We start from the raw sequence: 21,086 nt of genomic DNA, 5'->3' as shown, positions 1-21,086 counted from the left end.
AGAGTTTTTTCAAATCAACCTTTTCAGTTAGATGCATAATATGCAGCAGTATGGGTATATCATCATTTATGTAACATTTAATTATTTTTGAGAGAGACAGAGTATGAGTGGGGGAGGGGCAGAGAGCAAGGGAGACAGAATCTTAAGCAGGCTCCAGGCTAGTAGCAAAGAACCGGACGAGGGCTCAAACTCACGAATTGGTGAGATCATGACCTGAGCTGAAGTCAGCCACTTAACCAACTGAACCATCCAGGCACCCCATCACCATTTATTTAAATAGTCCAAATCAAAACCACACTGAGGTAACACCTCGCACCAGAGTGGCTAAAATGAACAAATCAGGAGACTATAGATGCTGGAGAAACGGGAATCCTCTTGCACTGTTGGTGGGAATGCAAACTGGTGCAGCCACTCTGAAAAACAGTGTGGAGGTTCCTCAAAAAGTTAAAAATAGATCTACCCTATGACCCAGCAGTAGCACTGCTAGGAATTTACCCAAGGGATACAGGAGTACTGATGCATAGGGGCACATGTACCCCAATGTTTATAGCAACACTCTCAACAATAGCCAAATTGCGGAAAGAGCCTAAATGTCCATCAACTGGTGAATGGATAAAGAAATTGTGGTTTATGTACACAATGGAATACTACTTGGCAATGAGAAAGAATGAAATATGGCCTTTTGTATCAATGTGGATGGAACTGGAGAGGGTTATGCTAAGTGAAATAGGTCATACAGAGAAAGACAGATACCATATGTTTTCACTCTTATGTGGATCCTGAGAAACTTAACAGAAGACCATGGGGAGGGGAAGGAAAAAAAAAGAGAGGGAGGGATCCAAACCATAAGAGATTCTTAAAAACTGAGAATAAACTGAGGGTTGATGGGGGGGTGGGAGGAAGGGGAAAGTGGGTGATGGGCATTGAGGAGGGCACCTGTTGGGATGAGCACTGGGTGTTGTATAGAAACCAATTTGACAATAAATTTCATATTTAAAAAAAAGGTAACATATGTAAATAAAATAATAATAAATAAATAGTCCCTTATTGGATAGTTAGACTACACCTAGTTTTGTTTTGTTTTGTTTTTTTGCCATTTCAAGCAATGCTGTGAGAAATACAAATATCCTTGTATCTGATTCTGTCCATGTTATAAATTCCTCCAAGTGGAATGATTGGATCAAAAGCAAGTGCATATTTTTAAAAATATTACCAGTTTGCCCCATGAGAAATCTATACCAATTTATATTCCTACCAACATTATTATGACATATCATGTTTTGCTATACACTGGCTAACATTGATATTGTGAAACTTAATTTTTGACAATCTAATGAATAAAAATAGAGTTTATTTGACATTTTAAAACTTACCAGTGTACTTCTGACTTTTAACTGTAAGGAACAGAAAATCAACTTAAACTGGCTATAACTTCAAATGTAAAGCTTTTATTGGCCCATATAACTGAGAAATCAGCAGGGCGCCTGGGTGGCATAGCCGGTTGGGCATCCAACTTTTGGTTTCGGCTCAGGTGGCCATCACATGGTTTTTGAGTTCAAGACCTGCATCAGATTCTCTCTCTCCTTCTCTCTCTGCACCCTCTCCCAACTCGCACTGTCTCTGCTCTCTCAAAATAAATAAATAAACTTTAAAAAAAATAACTGAGAAGTCGGGGATTGGTCAGTTCAGGAAAACTGAATCCAAGGGCTCACCAGTGTCATGGGACACTACATCTCTGGTATTTTTTCGCTTTGGCTTCATTTTGAGACAGGCTTCCTTATGTTACTGCAGTGATGCCTTTGTAACCCCACTAGAAAAAGAGAAACCTTCTTTCCCAGATAGTTTCAGCAAAATTTCATTGGAGTAAGTTGAATCATCGGCTCATTTCTGTACCAGTCTTAGTAGCCATATGGATAGAAGATGCTGATTGACAGGTCTGGATCACACGCTCACCCAGGGCATCTGGTACTGGAGTCAGCCCACCTGAACCAGGTATACCGAGAGTAGGGAAGGAGTGGTTCATAAAGGAAGAAAGAGTAATGCATGGTGAACAGAAAGAGAGTATATATCCAGTATACTGGATCAGCTGGTGCTGTTTTTCCTATATATATTGGAAATTTGCATCTATAAATTGCCTGTTCATCTCATTTGCTCATTTACTCAATTAGATTATTCACCGGTTTCTTATTGATTTGTAAGGGCTCACTTTTTAAGGAAACTAGCCTTTTATCATATGTGATATAAATATTTTTTACTTTGTTGTTTGTCTTTTGATTTTGCCTAAAATTTTTCTCTAAAGTTTCCATGTGGAAATTTAAATGTTATATAATCAGATCAGTCAGTCTTCCCTCACTCAGAATTTATTATGTACCTAAAAAGAACCAAGTAGTGTATTAGGTTCTCAGAACATAGAGATGAATAAAAACGATTGCCTTGAAGGGCTAGTCTACTGGGTAAAAAAAAGTCATAAACCTGCCTATTACCAGATAGTGTCCTGTAGGCCTTCACAGATGAAATTTGAGCTGCTTCCGGAAGAATGCATTGAAATTCCCTAGTCAGATAAGAAAAGAGGCAGGGAGTTTCCTTGAGCACAGAAGCATCTGTAGGTATGATTTCTATACGGTCAGTCATAACTGAGAATTTTAAGAATGATGATAGACAGCTCATGACTGAACAAAATGAAAAGACAAGAATTCTTGAAGTTTCTTCTCAGGATTCCCAAGCCCTTGGTTACTATAGTGAAAGATAACAAAGTAAGTTCGATTGTTAGAAGCTCAGATATGTTGAGAGTATTGAGATAACAAAAGCGATACTTACTTAGTGAGCCAAACGGATCAATGGGCTCCACCCCGCTTCCAGCTATGTGTAGCACAAAGCTTCCGCTGGTTCTCTGAAATGGATAGCCTCTGACTAGCAATGTGATCTTGATTTGACTTTTCTTCATTGTTCTCATTTATAATGTGAGAGAGTTGGACTGGTAGGCCTGTAGGGTGTATTCCATTTCTGAGGATCTGTGATGGTTGAGGAATTAAGTAGGCAGTTATAGAAGAAAAAAAATGACATCAAGATCAGAATTTCATATTTAGCAATGAAATGGCAGTGTAGTGCTGTGGAAAGAATAGAGGCTCTGGTACCTGTTTCCTCCTCATGAAATTGGGTCCATAATGAATGCCTTGCCCACCTCAGAAACTTATGAAAATCAACCTAGAAAATGGATGTGAAAATATCTTATATAAATATATAGTACCATTAGCATTTGCAAGCCGAGAGCACTCGCAATCGCAAGCTCGTAAATATTTTACATACACAAGTAGAATCCTAATGCTGTGAACATGGCGAGGATTTTCAAGTTCTTTTTGAAATACCAGACTTCAGTATTATTAATATTACTTTAATTGGACCTCTGATTCCTCCTTAAAACCCTTTTTTATTCCTAAAACTTGTGATCTATTTTAATGGCATTGACTATGCCTCAAGCCAATCTACATTGATTTTATCTTTTTACATTCAATAAATTTAATTTACATTTATATTTTATTTTGTGGTGATTTGTTTCTTTTTTTATTTGATTTGATTTTTTTATTTATGTTTTAGCTAGTTGATATATAGTGCGATGTTGCTTCCAGAAGTAGAATTCAGTGATTCGTCACTTACGTACAACACCCAGTGCTCATACCTTCTTTTGTTTTTTTTAATTTTTTTAACGTTTACTTACTATTGAGAGAGAGACGCACACAGAGCATGACCAGGGGAGGAGCAGAGAGAGGGAGAGACACAGAATCCAAAGCAGGCTCCAGGCTCCGAACTGTCAGCACAGAGCCCGACGCGGGGCTCAAACTCACAAACTGCGAGATCATGACCTGAGCCGAAGTGGGTCGCTCAACCAACTGAGCTACCCAGGAACCCCAAAATATTTTTTTGTTGTTTATTTTTTTGAGAAAGAATGAGAGGGGGAGGGGCAGAGAGGTTGGAGGTGACAGAGAATCCAAAGAGGGTATCAGCAGCAAGCCCCAATGCAGGGCTCAAACCATGAACCATGAGATCATGGCCTGAGCTGAAGTCAATTGCTCAACTGACTAAGCCACCAAGGGACCCCTTTACTCATACCTTCTTAATACCCATCACCCATCCAGCCCATCTCCCTCCCACCTCCCTGCATGAACCCTAAGTTTGTTCTCTATCATTAAGAGTGTCTTGTGGTTTGTTTTCCTCTCTTCTCTTTCTCCCCACCCCCGTATGTTTATCTGTTTTGTTCCTTAAATTCCACATGAGTGATGTCATGTGATATTTGATAAAAACCCTTAACAAAGTAGGGATAGAGGGAACATACCTCAACATCATAAAGGCCATATACAAAAGACTCACAGCTAGTATCATCCTCAATGGGGAAAAACTGAGAACCTTTCCCTTGTGGGCAGGAACAAGACAAGGATGCCCATCTCACCATTACTACTTAATTTAGTACTAGAAGTCTTAGCCTCAGCCTCAGCCTCAGCCTCAGACAACAAAAAGAAATAAAGGCATGCAAATCAGCAAAGAAGAAGTCAAATTTAACTATTTGCAGATGACATGATACTTTATGTAGAAAACCCAAAAAATTGCCAGAACATCATGAATTCAGAGTCGCAGGATATAAAATCAGTGTGTGGAAATCTATTCCTATACACCAACAACGAAGCAACCATAAAAGAAATCAAGGAATCAATCCCATTTACATTTGCACCACATTTATTTTTGATGCATTTATTCATATCAATACAGCTGTATGCCCAGACTTGCACATTCTCTAAAGTTCTTTTAATTCCTCATAGAGTACCATTTACCCAGTTAGTGTTTTTTTATTTAAATTATCTTTGTTATTCATTTTTACCTCTTTAATTTATATACCTGTCCCATAAAACTTGTAAGGTTTTATAAAGATAGAAAAGTATTGATAGGTCAAAGCTAAAAGAAAAGAAAAGAAAATAGGAAAATGTAATCAAAGCAAAAGTTTGCACTCAGAAATACATACCGTAAGGATTCTAGCCAGAACTTTTCAGGGAGCACCACTTCTATTGCCTGTTAATAGTTATTATGAAAACAAGAAGAAGGATGAAGTTTTAGTAGAAAGAAAGAAAGAAAGAAAGAAAGAAAGAAAGAAAGAAAGAAAGAAACATTGGTGTGAACAAAATTAACCAATCCTTTTTATAATAGTATTTCTCAGAGCCTTTAATAACGTAAATCTCCATGAGCATCTGTCAGGATCTTTGCTCCATATAATAAAGTCACAGGTTTGTTTTTTGTTTTTTGTTTTCAGGAAAACAAAGCTTTTTGTGGTATTTAAGACGGAGACAAATGTCTCTGTTTAATATTCAAACAGGGGAAATAGAGTGATAGAGTAGAGAAAATCCTCAACACCATTTCTTTGATAAATTCAGTTGTATTTTGGGGTGCCTGGGTGGCTTAATCAATTAAGCATCTGACTCTTGATTTTGGCTCAGGTCATGATCTCCATGGTTGGTGGGTTCGAGCCCCCGCGCCTGGCTCCACACTGACAGTGGGAGCATGCTTGGGATTCTCTCTCTCCCTCTGTCTCTGCCCCTCCCCTGTGTGCTCGTGCGCGCGTGCGCGTTCTCTCTCTCTCTCTCTCTCTCTCTCTCTCTCTCTCTCCCAAAATAAGTAAATAAACTTAAAAAAAAGAACATTTTAAATTCAATTGTGTTTTATGTAATGTTACATGTATAATTTTCCACCAATTTTATACGGAAAATAGTTCTTTTTGCAAGCTATGTACACTTTGTAGCAGTTTGAGGAACTGGATCATAAGAATAAAGTGCTGCAGAAGTGGGATTTTTATTTTTCATTTTTGCACTGCGATCTGCTACACTTTATCTGTTACAGGGTCAAATTGTGGCATACAAACTGACCAGAACAAAATCATAATAAATCTAATAGCAGGTTGTAAACTTTCAGTTAAACCCGTTCATATGGAAACACCTAAAAGGCATAGAGGTGGCTGTTTCTAAAAGCCTACTGTTTGTGAGAAATGGAAATTGGCAACAATTGCTATGGTTATTATGGTAAAAATGGGAAAAGATTACAAAATAGATTTACTTGTAAATGTAAAATTTACATTTTATTGAGTAAAGTTTTACTTTTTCACCAGAATTCCTGCCTTATTCGTTTGCTAAATTCAATGGTTTTGACATTGCATTATTTGCTCAAATTTTAAAACAATAACATACTTACCACCATATCAACTTATACATGGGTCAGTAGGTAATTATAGGCAGGTAGATGATAGATAGACAGACAGATAGATAGATAGATAGATAGATAGACAGATACACACACACACTATATGTTTGGATCCCATAAGAAAATATGTCATCTGTGATGAAATTTTCATTTCTCAGACATTTTGAAGCATTTTTCCTTTACATGATTTATTGCTAATTGATTATTAGAACAAAATTATAGATAAATAACAAGAACAAATTAGATCATATACATTTTGTTTTATAAAATTCATTCCTAAATGTGTTAGATAAAAATTCAAACTTGGAAACGTATTTTAAGAAGTTACTAAGGGAGGCATATACATACTTTAATACTGTGCAACTGTTTCCTACAAAATATTATTCTTTAAAACATTCCAGTAAAATGACATTGGATGAAACTTGAGTAAACTTAAAAGTGTAAATATTTATTTTCTCCCTTTTTCAGTAGTTGAGGAGAAGGCTGGAAAGTATTAGAGGAAGGACTTTTACCTTTTTCAAGAAGGTTTTGTGAGGTCTTACAGAACCAACAATCTCAAATAATGGCAATCTTTACAGATCATGCAGACATTTTATGCGTGTGAAAGATCCATTAACATATTCAAGACAGAACAAGGTATTAAACATTTCAAATGCTTTGAAAAAATAGACTTTTAATACTGAGTTAGAAAAACAGACGTCTGTACATCTAGGAAAGTATAAAATATGTTGGCCATCTTAAATGAAAAAGGATGTCAATTCCATTACAGCTCACATTCATTCTACTGTAGTCATTACCCTTTTACCAAAACATTAATGACACATTTGTTTTAAATATTATTAATATTTTATATGACATTTAATGAAATGACATAGCCTTTTTGTTTCTATGTAAAAAGATTTGAGAGATGAACAGTGAAATTTAGCAAAGAAAATTTAAGCCTTCGAACATTTAGAAACATATTAAAACAAAAGTTCTTAATATTTTTTGAATAATTAAGTTAAACCAAAGTTTTAAAAAAATTTTAATAAGTTTTTTAGTCTTTAAGTTATAATTAGGTTAAAGAAAAATGAACATAGTTTACAAATAATTTTAATGTTAAAGATAAGAGCCATTGCAAGTAAGAGTTTATTATAGAAATTCTAACAGACTTTTAACTGCTGACATCATTGTGTTATTTGAATTAGTCCCCTGGGACCCAAAGAAAAAGCTTACAAGCAATTCATAAATGAATCTTTCTCTCTTGTGTAACACCATTTGTCCCATTGAAACACTAATTTTCTACTACTTATCTTGTTAAAATTAAGCCCTGGGGGGAACTTCATAGTTAACTAGTAATATTAAATTTTGAATAAAGGAGTTCTATATTATACTTAGTATTCATCTTTTCTTCTCTCTCTCTCCTCTCTCTCTCTCTCTCTCTCTACATATATATATATATATATATATATATATATATATATATATATATATAGTATGCATCCTAAAACAAAATAATTTAGCTATTATCTATCATGAGAATGAACTCCATGTCCCATAAACCAAAATCAGACAAAAGCTGAAGCTAAAACAATTTGTTCCTTGAAATCATGAAGACTATATGCTAGAAATTCTTGATGATTATGTGTGCCAAGAAGTTGGAGACAATGATCCAATTAACACAAGCTTTGTTGAAAAAATATATATATGTGTGTGTGTGTGTGTGTGTGTATATGTGTGTGTGTGTGTGTGTGTGTGTGTGTGTGTGTGTGTGTATAATGCTCAGGATACTGAGCTTCACTATAGGGATTAACATCATAATTGGGAGTGTGGTGGTACTGATAGGAAAGGTCTTAGTGACCTTACAAAATGCTTTCTAGGGAATCTGAATTGTCTGGATTATTTTCATCAGCCTTAGGTTTGTACTTTCACTTAATAAAAAGTATACATGATTCATTTGTATAGTGACGGAATGGAACTAGCATTCCAACAGGGTTTCCTTATGGGTCATTATTATCTTTCACAATCTGGGTGGCCCTCTAGTAAGATAAGGTTTTCTCTAATATGGTTATCACATAGTCAACTTCCTCACTTTCTCCTCATTGGATTTCCTATGATCAAGCTAAACTTTTATTATGATTATTGTTACGGAGGCAGGCAAATGACATTAAAAGTATTGGTTTTGCCTTGATAGTTTAAACTGGATCGTTCCTAGTAATCCAGTTTGCTGAAACTTTTTGTAAATCCAGAAACTGTGCACATATAAGTCATCCTCCTGAGAGATTTTTAGCAAGTAATCAATATAAAAATCAAATTTGATGAAACATAATACAAAATAATTTCTTTATGCTCTATGGTTAAATGAATGGATGGTAAATACTTTCAGGATAAATAGTTATCATATAGAATGTTTAATATGACTGTATTAAGTGAAAGTCTTCTTTTCTCTTTGTATAGCCAATTGGTGCTTTGAACCCAAAGAGAGCTGTGTTTTATGCAGAACGTTATGAGACATGGGAAGATGATCAAAGCCCCCCCTACCATTATAATACACATTACTCAACAGCAACATCTACCTTATCCTGGCTTGTTCGAATTGTGAGTATCTTCATTAAATTACTATACTTGTTATTTGTTTTAAACAAAGGTTAGAGACCAGTGAAGTAGAAACGAGAGATTTCAAACTCTAGCAAGACCTGAATCCTTTTTGAAAATAAGTTTTCTCATTTACAAAATCGGGTTAGGAAGATAGATTATTGTGAGCTTCTTAAGCCTAAACCAGTTATAAAAGGAACCAGACTCCCGGAGTGCATCCTTAATATCCACTGTTTCCTTTGTCCACTGAAGGTCGCAAGCTGGCACTCTCTCCTGGCCCTCTCAGTCTTGCTTCTTGGACAGTATACCTCAAGAACAATTTCTAAATGTTTGAAAGTCTTCTTTCTGTTATTTTTTTATTTCTCCTAACTCACGAAGGTCTCTCTGATCTTTCAAATACATACACACATAGACACGCACACATACACATACATACGTAACACGCATGCACGCGTATGCACATCCATGCAAGCTTCCTTGCCATCCCCACCAACCTTGCAGTTACGTTCTCTCCCTGCATAGTCACATGTAAACACAGCCGCCACTAAACTGCATTGTGCTAGGCTCATCTCTGCTCATCACTTCTCATTCAGTCTTTAACCTGGCTATTCAGCTTCCACACCCATCACTTCACTGAATTGTTTTTGCAGAAGTCACAAGTTATGGTTCCCATCTCATACCGTGATCTATCTGAATGAAGCATTTGGCATCATTGTTCACTTTCTTCTTCTTGAAAGTCTTCCCTTCCATGGTTCCTTAGAGAATATCCACTCCTGCTTTATCTCCTACCATCCTAACTGCCCTGCCCAGTCTCATGCTCAGGTATTTTTTTTCTCAGTGTTTCTGGTCCCCAGGATTTTTCTGTATACTTTATCCAGGCTATGCCATTCAATTATAAGCTAACGACTTCCAGCTTCTGTCTTCATTGCAAGCATTTCTCTTGGGCTCCCAACCTTTATTTTCAAGTGCCTACTGGATATTTCTACCTGAACATCTCATAATACCATAAACACCATTTCCAAAAGTGAATTTCTCATCTCCTCACAAACCTGTTGTGGTTCTTCCTGTATTTCCAACCTAAATAAATGATGTGATCGCTCACAGAGTTAACATGATCTAGATATTTTCTCTGTTTTGGCAGCCTGCTACATCCAATCAGATATCACATCAGATAGGTTCTCAGCTAAATATCTCCGCAGTCTCCATTCTCTATTAACCCTGGCATTTCCTTAGTTTAAGTTCCCATTATTTCTCATCTAGATTACTGCAGAAGCCCTTAACAAATCTTCTTGCCTTTCGTCTTGCCTTCTTCAACCCCGTCTAGTTAAGAGCAGTTACTGGAGTCAGATGGTCTGTTTTTTTTTTTTAATTTTTTAAGTTTATTTATTTTTGACAAAGATAGAGTGCAAGCATGAGCTGGGGAGGGGCAGAGAGAGAGGGAGACACAGAATGGCTCCAGGCTCTGAGCTGTCAGCACAGAGCCTGACGCGACGCTTGAACTCATGGACTGTGAGATCATGACCTGGGCCGCAGTCAGACGCTTAACTGACTGAGACATCCAGGCGCCCCCCCCCTTTTCTTTTTTTACTGTAAGCAACCAAGGAGTATTATGGAATGCTAACCCAAATCTGTAAATCAATATAGTCAACAATGTCTTCTCTCCTTACCAAAATATAGCTCAGACCACTCTTTTTCATGAGACAGATTTGCCTCAGAAGCACATCAGTAAAGTAGCCCACATGAAAATGTGTGTACCTGGAACCACATCTTCTATTTTCAAAGATTTTTTTTTTCTCTGCCTAAATGACAGCTTTAGTTTGGAGGTCTTTCTCAAACATTCTCTCTGTTATGGGGACAAATTGAACTCACCACAAATATAGTATGAGTATCTTTTAAGTAGCTTGTAAATCACTGATAGGTAATATGCTGTAATTACTCTTATTACAAAAAAAGATTTGACAGAATTATGACTCAGTTTAACTTAGCACAAATTTTATATTTTTTATAATCTTAAAGCAGTATGAGTAGTTTTAAAAAGTTAAGTTTAGGGGTGCCTGGGTGGCTCAGTCGGTTAGGCGGCCGACTTCGGCTCAGGTCACGATCTCGCGGTCGGTGAGTTCGAGCCCCGCGTCGGGCTCTGTGCTGACAGCTCAGAGCCTGGAGCCTGTTTCGGATTCTGTGTCTCCCTCTCTCTGACCCTCCCCCGTTCATGCTCTGTCTCTCTCTGTCTCAAAAATAAATAAATGTTAAAAAAAAAATTTTTTTTAAAGTTAAGTTTAACTAACCTATGAGAAAATAAACCCAAATCTTATTTTAAAAATAAACTCTGTAATTATAAACTAAAGAAAAATACATAAAACTTTTTTTAGACCAAAGGTATTGTCTAATTTTCTAAAGATTTACCTTAATTACGTGAACTCAGATTCTTTTATAAAGATGTTTCTGAGCTGTTTCTTTTTTATTTCCTGAGCTAACGGGTTCTTAAGAAATATTTTTTAACTCTAGCACTTTTAAAGAATAACAATTTCTATTTCTTTATTTTCTGTTAATTTTTGAGGAATATGAGATTTAAATAGGTGCCCATTTACCCCTATAAACCAATCAGAACAGAGTACCTTGGTTTATGGGTTGTAATAATTTTTTAATACACTCCAGATGTAGAGAAATACTTCACACTCACACAAGAGTTAAAGGCTTTTCTGAATTACAGACACACAAATATATTAAGGACTTATAGCTTCTATCCTGTAATGTCAGCCACAGGTCAAAACAAAACACAGAAACACAAAAAATTACCAGTCAAGATTTCAAGGAGCTGGTGTCCTTTACAAGGGACATAAAATATGTTCTTATTTGATTTGGGCTCACAAATAGGCAGACCGGAAAACAAAAAGGCTAATAAATTCTCCGATCACCAAATGGTGAGACCATGAAACCAAATTCTCAGTCATTACCACCACCAGTGGGAAATTACTGATTAGCAGTGCATGTTACGAATGTTATAATAAAAATATCAGCAAAGGGGTTAAAAAAAAAAAACCTAGAGAAAAAGTGTGTCAGTAAAGTTAAAGTTATATTTGCTGCTTAGAATTCACTCTACAGAGCAAGAAAAGGGATACTGGGGCTTAAGCAACCCTTGAGATATACCTCCTGTGTATTTGGCTTCATAGAGTTCATTCTCAAAGGGACTTCCAAAACTGTTAGAAAAGGAAGTTTTTAGAAAGCAGTGAAACCAGAGATATTCATCCTGGGAGGTCTTTTCATATCACCTTGGGTCCCGTCAGGGACAGTCATTGCTGTAGTGAGCCACTGCTATAAGGAGAGTAAGACACCTTTCTCAGGTATTTTGGTGATAAAAAAAAAAATCAGGAATCATTTCAGAAAGAACATTTCAACTGGGTTGTTTGAGATTTAATTGAGATTATATATGTGATATTATTTTGAAATATATAAATTGGTATTTGGTGGTTTCTGTGTGATCAAATTAGACTGAAGCCAGATTTAGAAGACTTACTTGTGTGAATCTGTAAAAATACTTGCTATCAACAGCTTGTTTAAGTTAACAATCTTGTATCTCTAATAAAGCTAAATACTTCCTCAAGACATAAATGATAATTCATCCTTGAATTGATGTATTATTCCAGTGAAATGGAGTACAAATTGGAATCTGTACAAGAGTCTGGCAGAAATTCTATGCACATTCATTCTACACATCCTCTTCTAGTGTTACCTAGAATAGTGCTGCACCATGGAAATAGAATGCAAGTCACTTATGTAATTTGAAATTTTTAGTAGCCACATGTAAGAGTAAAAAGAAATAGGTGACATTAATTTTAACAAACATATTTGTGAACCCAGTATATTCAACGTGTTATAATTTCAACACTTAACCAACATAAAAATTTTTAATGATATATTTTACTTTTGGGGGCTACTGAGTCTTTGAAATCCAGAATGTCTTTTATATTTAGGGCACGTTCAGTTTGAACTAGCCATAGTTCAGGTACTCAGGAGTCACATGTTGCAAGTGCCTACTGTACTGGACGGAACAGATCTATAGGACTGCTTTTATGGGGACTCATTTAGCTGACACGTCTTATGTCACGCTGTTATAAATAGAAGTATCCTGGTCTAACAGCTTAGTAAGCGTTTAACCTAATGGCCCAGAGAATTGTGGTTTCCTCACTCCTATCCCATGGAGTTTAAGAAGTAGAAAATGCATTAAGATTCATGTCGCTAAGACTTTGTTCAAAAAGACAAAACACAGGTGAAAGTATTTGCCCTTTACCTTTCAAGTCTTTTGGACCCAAAAAGTCTAACCCACTGTTAGACAAACTAACAGTGAAGTCACTTGTCTGAATTACCAGACTCTGTAAAGCTTATTCCTTGATAGCAGCCATTGGGCAAATGACGAATTAACTATTATGGTGGAGTTTGGAGTTTCCCCAGATACTAACCAGCATAAAAGGCACACTTAACTTGGAATGTTTTTACTTTAAATCTTACCCTGAACATATAGTGTATAACATATACACAAAAGTAATTAAATCTTACTCTCTGACCTTTACATCCCTCAGTAACCTATTCACCTTCCAAATTCACTATATTCCACCTACATATTCAAATCTCATTTGTCTAATATTTAATCATAATCTTTAAGGAAGTTAAAGAGGTTGTGCAAAAAAAGTTCACTTATAAATTAGTTGTTTGGAATTTGGGACTTTTAAAAATAAATTACGGTTTTTTTTGGAAAGCCTACCCAAGAGCCTGTTCACACCATACTATATCTTTAAAAGTGTATCTTTCTAGTGAAGAAATAGTGGAAACACTTTTGCAGGTATTGTAATTAAAACCAAAAGATAATGCTACTGAATATATTGTTATGTAAGTTTCAGGTATACACCTTTATGATTTGACATCTGTATTCCCTACATAGTGATCACCCCAAGTCTAGTTACCATCCACCACCACACAGTTGACCCTCTTCACCCATTTCACCCACCACCCAAACCCTTTCCCCACTGGGAACCACTAGTCTGTTCTTTGTATCTAAGAATTTGTTTTTGTTTTATTTCGTGTGTTCATTTGTTTTGCTTGTAGGTTCCATATGAGTGAAATCTTTGTCCTTCCTTATCTGATTTACTTTGCTTAGCATGTAATACACTCAAGGTCTATCCATATTATTACAAAGGGCAAGATTTCATTCATTTTTATAGCTGAGTAGTAGTCTACTGTGTAAATGTACCTCAACTTCCTTATGCACTCATCTGTCAATGGACACTTAAGTAGTTTCCATGTCTTCATTATTGTAAATTATAATACTACGATGAACATACGAGTACATGTATCTTTGCAAATTGGTCTCTTTGTATTCTTTAGACAAATACCCAGAAATAGAATAGTTGGGTCATATTATAGTTCTATTAATAACTTTTTGAGGAAGCTCCATAAAGATTTGGAATTTTTAACCAAACGCCTGATTTATAATAAGTATGTAGGTTAGTTACAAGAGTCTTTTTGAAGATTCTAAAAGATACATCTAGATTCATTTGGAAACAATGTGAGAAAATAAACTTGTAGAGTTAAACAATGCACAATACAAATAACGGTTCCTCCATTTCCTAGAATGTAATGCTGAATTTCTCAAATGTAAAATGGGAACCATTATACCTACCCTGAAGGATAATCATGAGGACTGAATTAACTGAGATAATACAGTGCTGAGGACAGAAGGGTGCTCAGTAGCTCTTATTTCCCTTCCCTTTGATCTTTATTATGCTTCGTGTCACTTCAAGATATACACCTCTTCTTTGGTATAGTTATGTACCAAACCCTACCCATTACCCATGAATGGGATTTGCTTCAAATGAAATGAAAGGAAGGAAAAGAAGGCAGGTACAGGGGAGAGGGACTTAAGAAAAGACTTATGAGATTATGGAGCAAATATTATAGAAGACAGAAAATAAAGGGGTTGAGTGAAGAGAAGAGAAACAGGGGAACAGAGTTAGATTGCCCAGTAGGGAATTGATCAATCTGTAATCATTGAAAGGCAAGAAAGGTTGTTAGTGGTATCTTTGCAGGGGATAAAAGTGATGGTAAAATTCAGTGGGACAGGTATTACCCAGCGCAGGCCTAGTTAGTTTGGTTTTCTAGTACTAAAGCACTGTTGGAAGATAGGAAGTGATCTTAGGGTAGATGTAGTTAGGAGAAGGAGGAGTGCTATCAACCATTCGTATTGCAGGACCTAACAGGAAGTTCGTAAAGCCCAAGAAATGCCAGCATTGTAATTTCTGAAATTTCTACTTAGTATTTATTCATTTGTACATCTTGCAAACAGAAAGCTTTTCTAGTATAATGATAAATCATCTACTGTGGTAATGTATATGTAGAAAATGGTCAAATCAGCATATTAGGTGAAAAAATATAAAAGTTTCTTAAGCTTCATATACCACTTAATCCTCTATGTTAGCCTAAATGGAAAAAGAAAAGCCTTCCACTGTGCCTTGAACATAATAAGGAGACACATGGGAAAAGGTAATCTCCACGGTAATCAGAGCTTGAAAGATCAATACTCACTTAGAAACAAATAGGTTATCAATTTCTATTCGTACTCGACCACTGTTGCAGCTGGAGGCCTTCAGGAATAATGACAATATTTGTCAGTAAAGTACTATGTGACCCTAAAACAGTTGTTAATCACATCTTTTTAAAAGCTACTTAAAACGGTGGAATGTGGCATTCAGTATTCTCTGCTTTTGGGTGCCACCAGCTTCATAGACTTCATGACCAGAAACAAAAGTAATTCTCTAATTTCACGTTTCTTTTTGCTATGCCCATCTGGGCTATTCTTGGTTTGAAAACCAGGAAGGACTTTATCATTTATGTCAGGATAGAGATCAGCTTTTAGTGGCTGATGATAAAAAGTAAGGTTTTGCACGTATGAATGGGTCTTCGCTCACTTCAGTGTAATAGGTTAAAAATTGTAGAGACGAGTCCCATCCCTGTAAATTAATCCCTGCCTATGACCCACAGAGAAAAACAAAAAAATAAAAGCACCTTACGTTGGCATCCTAGAATAATGAAGAAGTGGATTCTGAAGTTACTTTTTTTATAATCTTTTGTTTTATATTTATTTCTGAGAGAGAGCAAGCAAGCAGAGGAAGGGCAGAGAGAGAGGGGGACAGAGGATCCCAAGCAGGCTCTGCACTGACAGCAGAGAGCCTGATGAGGGACTCGAACTCACAAACGGTGAGACCATGACCTAAGCCAAAGTTGGACGCTCAACCGACTAAGTCACTCAGGTGCCCCTATTTATATTTTGAGAGATAGAGAGAAAGGGAGCAGGGGAAGGGCAGAGAGAGAGGGAGACCGAGAATCCCAAGCAGGCTCCACACTGTCAGCAGGAGCCCAAAGTGGGGCTCCATCCCACGAACCGAGAGATCATGACCCGAGCCGTGATCAACAGCCTGACGCTTGAACCATCCAGGTGCCCCTGAAGAAACATTTATGAAACACAAACCGTGAGCCAAGCACAATACTTGGTGCTAAGGATGCAGAGATGAATGAGACCTAAGGCACTAAGAGTCTGGTCAGGTTGTCTGGTGAACTGGCGGTCTGGTATGAGGCCCAGCAGCGAATACTCGACACGGTGCATAAAGCTGTTGTCATTTTTATAACTCTGTGTCAGGTGAGCCACTCCAAGCTTTCCCAATATTATCTCATTGTACTTAATTCCCATAATTATCCCCAAGGTGTTGTCCTTCCCAATTAACACAGATGAAGGAACCGAAGCATAGTTATTTAACATCGCTACGTAAGGTTAAATAACTTGCCTAAAAGAAGGAAATGGTGTGTTCCACCAAGATTCAGATTAGACCTGTCATTTTTCATCCCGTTTACCGTTGCCGCTTCTAGACTTGTTTTGATCCCTACTTTAATTAATGTAATTTAGTGATAAGCTACACCACATTAATTACCTAATGTTTAATAGTGAGTTAAAAATCTACAAAGCAAATTAATTAGTGAAGGCCATCTCAAAAAATTTTTCTTCCTAACTTAATTTCAGTGACATCAATTTGCCTTTCATGTCACTTAAAATCTTAAACAGCAATATGGACTTCCTGCCTATCTGATTTACAGGTGAATCAGTAATACCTTCCTCTGTTTAGTGTTATATCATTCTTCTTCCAATATCTTTGATCATACTTTTCTATCATCCAATACTGAACATAAAATATTGCTGATATGTTACAAGCTTATAACACTGATGACATCTAGCCACACTAAATTTCAGGAGGAGACTGAGGACAATGAGTGTTTGTAGCTGTTGCCTTACAGCTAACGGCAACAAGAGACGTTCAAAGGGGCAAAGTCATGCTTTGTAGACATACAAGAATTAAGAGGGATTATATGTTAAAGAAAAATAACCGTTTAGGAAAATGTTGTGGAGGTTTCTTAGCATTATTAAACCTAGGGGTGATATGTCATTCCTCCTAGACTTAAGAAAGAATCAAACCACAGAAAAAGAAATGTATATTTATCTGTGTTATACCTGTAGTTAAAACTAAGAAAACCTTGGTAAGAATGAATGTGATTTAATCTTTTAAAATTCAGAAATGGGTGCCTGGGTGGCTCAGTCTGTTAAGCGTCTAACTTCGGCTCAGGTCATGATCTCATGGTTCGTGGGTTCAGGCCCCACATCAGGCTCTGTGCTGACAGCTCAGAGCCTGGAGCCTGCTTCGGATTCTGTGTCTCCCTCTCTCTCTGCCCCTCCCATGCTCATGCTCTGTCTCCCTCTGTCTCTCAAAAACAAATAAACATTAAGATAAAATAAAAAAAATAAATTTCAGAAACAAATTTAATGACATCAGAAATAATGTCTTTCTCCCAACACAAAAACTACACACAAAAAAACATTACAATTAAATGATTAGGACTGTGTGATAGTTATCCCTAGGTTTTCTGCCATGGGAACATGTACTGGGTGGCAGACACTGTGTTTTTGTGAGGTAATAATGACACAATACCAAAAGGACTCGAGTTTATCTAGTCTTATTTGCACTTAACTTTATTTCATTCATTTCTTTGCCAGGTTATACATTGAGCAACTTCTATGTACCAGGAATTGTTCTAAGTGTTGGAGATAAAACAGTGAACATGACAGATACGGAATCTGTTCATGTGGGGAAGGGGGTGATAGACAAGTTACAAATCACTTACACAATAGTGTGCCAAGTGTTCCAGTGATGTATTTAGAAAATATAGGTTGTATATTTGCATACAACCTATATTCATACAACCTGTATTTTCATACTGGAGAGCTTGGCAAATCAAGGAAAGTCAGGAGAAAATGACATCTTGGCTGAGACATAAAGGATAGAAAGAACTTAGTCAAGTAAGGATGGTGAGGGAAAGGAATAAATTGGTACCAGGCAGAGCAAACATCACCTACAAGGGACAGGAAGTGAGAGCAATGTGGCATAACCTTAGAATGTGAAGAAGGGAAGAGGACAGATAAGTTTCCAGATCATTCAGGACCTTTTAAGACAAACTGAATAGTTTTAGACTTTCTCCTAAGCCATTGAAGGGTTTTAAGCAGAACTTTGCATTTTAAAAAAGATCGTCAGACCGTAATACTGTACAAGTACTTTAGTGGACTTTCATAGGTAATCTAAGGTGGCCATTCCCTACCCAATTCCACAGTGCAGTGAACAGTGCCAGAGTGGTTTTCTTATTATGTATGGCCTTCCTTAGTTATTAGAAAGAAATTCAGAGTTATAAACTAATAATAATGCAAAGTCATTCATCATTAAATCATAGAGCACTAGTATTCCATCATCTTATGGGTCAGAAGACTGAAGCCCAAGAAGCAAAATGGACCGACATTTTGTGACAAGTGCCTCAGCAGCCCAGTCAGGCCCAGACAGGTACCTCCTGACTCCTGGATGTAGGCATCTTTCCAGGTCCCTGCACTGTTCCGACCTCGTGAGGGTTTCAAAGACAGTCATATTTTATTTCGGCTGGAACAAGGCCAGTTGTGTTCAGAAGGGTCAAATTCCTGATTCTTCTTTTTGCTCAGGAACCTTTCACAACCTTCTTCCTCAATGCAAATGATGGAAAATTTGACCATCCAGATCGAACCTTCTCATCGGTTGCAAGGTCATGGAGAACCAGTCAGAGAGATACTTCTGATGTAAAGGTAGGCTCTTTTATTTGTTGATACTAATTTAATTTCAAAAGTGCTGAAATCTTGATTTTTTAATTTAATTGGCTATATAAGACATTTTATACTACAGTTTTCTTCCATCGTACTTTAAAATCATGTGGCACATCTAACCTAAAAGGAAACGAGAGGAAATAATCATGAGCATCACAGAAAATGATTCAGAATTCATTTATGTTATTCAGTTAAGGTATTTTCGTTATTTCAAAAAATTCCTATCTAATTTAGATCGAATAATCTGGAGATGGAAAGAAAAGGCCATAAATTGCTTTTCCTGCTGTTAACTCAATATTTGGCCCATTCCATAAAACACAGCAGGAATTGGATTTGACCTTAATGTGTCATATTGTTATAGCTTGCCCAGCTTTGGGTTCATGTAGCCTGGGGCAATTAATAAAGCATTAATGACAAGACCCATTTAAAATGTAGGCTTTTCTGTACAGCCTTAGCTTTTACTTGACTGTGCCTGGGGATACTATGCAACAATACACATTAGATTAAACCAACACACACACGATACTGAGGAACAGCCAAGGAGCAGAGTAATTTTACAGTTGGTACTACTTAACTATTGTTAAACACAAAGATTTGTTATTCATTTACATAGGCTTTGTTTAAGAAAAGAAAAAGGTTATATTCAAAACAATAAAATACATTTGTTCTCTCATTTTTTTCTCTGATAATGAGATATGATCAGGTTATTGCATAGGTATATGTGTTTCTTATCCTAAGCCCTCTTTCTTCAAGGCAGATTTTTCCCCATCACTGCCACTCATATTGTTAGATTAAAAAAATATTATGGTATTATTACACTTAAGGTCTTAATCCAACAAAAGGCAGTGAACTAAAGTCAAAATTTTCACATTTTTGCTTATCTATTGCAAACATTTTTAACAAGGCAATTACAACCTTGTGGAGCTGTAAGAAAACTGGATGAGTACAACTTTGCTCAGTTCTTTTCAAAAGTGGAAAACAAACAAAATGGATCTAACAAGTGTGTAGCTAATCCATACATTTTGTTTATTGCTATCAAAGATAATTCGGAGCTGTATCCACATTGTATCAGATTTTTTCACGTGAAAATGCCTGCTCACTCTTATTAGACATCATCACAAAAAAGAAAATTGGCTTTTCAGCCTAATTCAAAGATCTACCCTTACAAACCTACTCACAGATCAGTTAATCACTCTAATTTACATAGTTTTAGACTTATTTTCTATTCTGAGAACTTTATTGATGCTTCTTATCACCAAAAATATCTCACCAAGTTACAGGTCAGTCTCTGATGACCAGTGTGCATACCAGGCTTTTCCCGCTTAAAACTGCTAGGATTTCTCCCGGCATATTCCTGTTGTAGAACTTTTAAGAAATGCATACATTTTGTTACCATTGTGTTCCTTTGGTTCCTGGGGCTCACATCACCAATGATAGTGGCCATCACTATCTGGGGAGGTTTTTCTCTTTTTTTATCCTCAAGCAGCTGTGCTGAATACAAACAGGACCTATTCCCCCAACCCTGGACTTAATTAGTTCAGAACAAGCTCATTTCCCCAGGTTGACATTGCATGGATTTTCCCACCTTCCATTCCCTTTCATATTTTATGATAAGTGTACCCTGAATATCTTTCCATATAGATCCTTTCTTTTTAAAGGCTGCACATTGTGCACATACACAATAACTTATTTTGACAATCTCCTGTTTATAGATAGCTTGTCTTTCTCTCTGATTGTTACTGTTAAACACAAGGCTGTAGTAAACACCCTTGCAAAGTCATCTGGATGAACTTTGGGTATATATGTAAAGGATAATTTCTATTAATGGCTAAATGGCTATACACATTTTTAATTTTGAAAGATATTGCCAAAGCATTATTCACAAAGATGGTAATTCACTCCCTAGAGCAGTGTGTGAGGATGCCTCCTTCCCCACAGCCCCCCTCATCACTATTTTAATAAATGGTGTGATTTTTGCTAATCCGGTGAGTGAAAATGGAGTTGTCTTTGTTTGGGCTTGCATGTCATTAATTATGAGTGAAACTGAGGATTTTGCATA

General features: G+C 36.6%; 1 protein-coding gene across 10 annotated transcripts in view; it reads left to right on the top strand.

Annotated features, from left to right (window-relative positions):
- The window catches only part of NBEA (neurobeachin), a 678,106-nt gene that overhangs the window by 583,292 nt on the left and 73,728 nt on the right, over positions 1–21,086 (top strand). For all 10 annotated transcript variants that reach the window (XM_078434421.2, XM_078434419.2, XM_078434413.2 and 7 more), the window contains 2 exons: positions 8,674–8,814; positions 18,890–19,009. In XM_078434421.2, coding sequence (XP_078290547.1) covers positions 8,674–8,814; positions 18,890–19,009 — 261 coding nt within the window. The remainder of the gene's footprint in view (positions 1–8,673; positions 8,815–18,889; positions 19,010–21,086) is intronic.

This window comes from Panthera onca, chromosome A1 (genome assembly GCF_046562875.1).
Source record: "Panthera onca isolate mPanOnc1 chromosome A1, mPanOnc1 haplotype 2, whole genome shotgun sequence".
NCBI classification, from domain to species: Eukaryota; Metazoa; Chordata; class Mammalia; order Carnivora; family Felidae; genus Panthera; species Panthera onca.
Note: the sequence above shows the minus strand (reverse complement) of the source record. Positions and strands in the feature narration are given on the sequence as shown.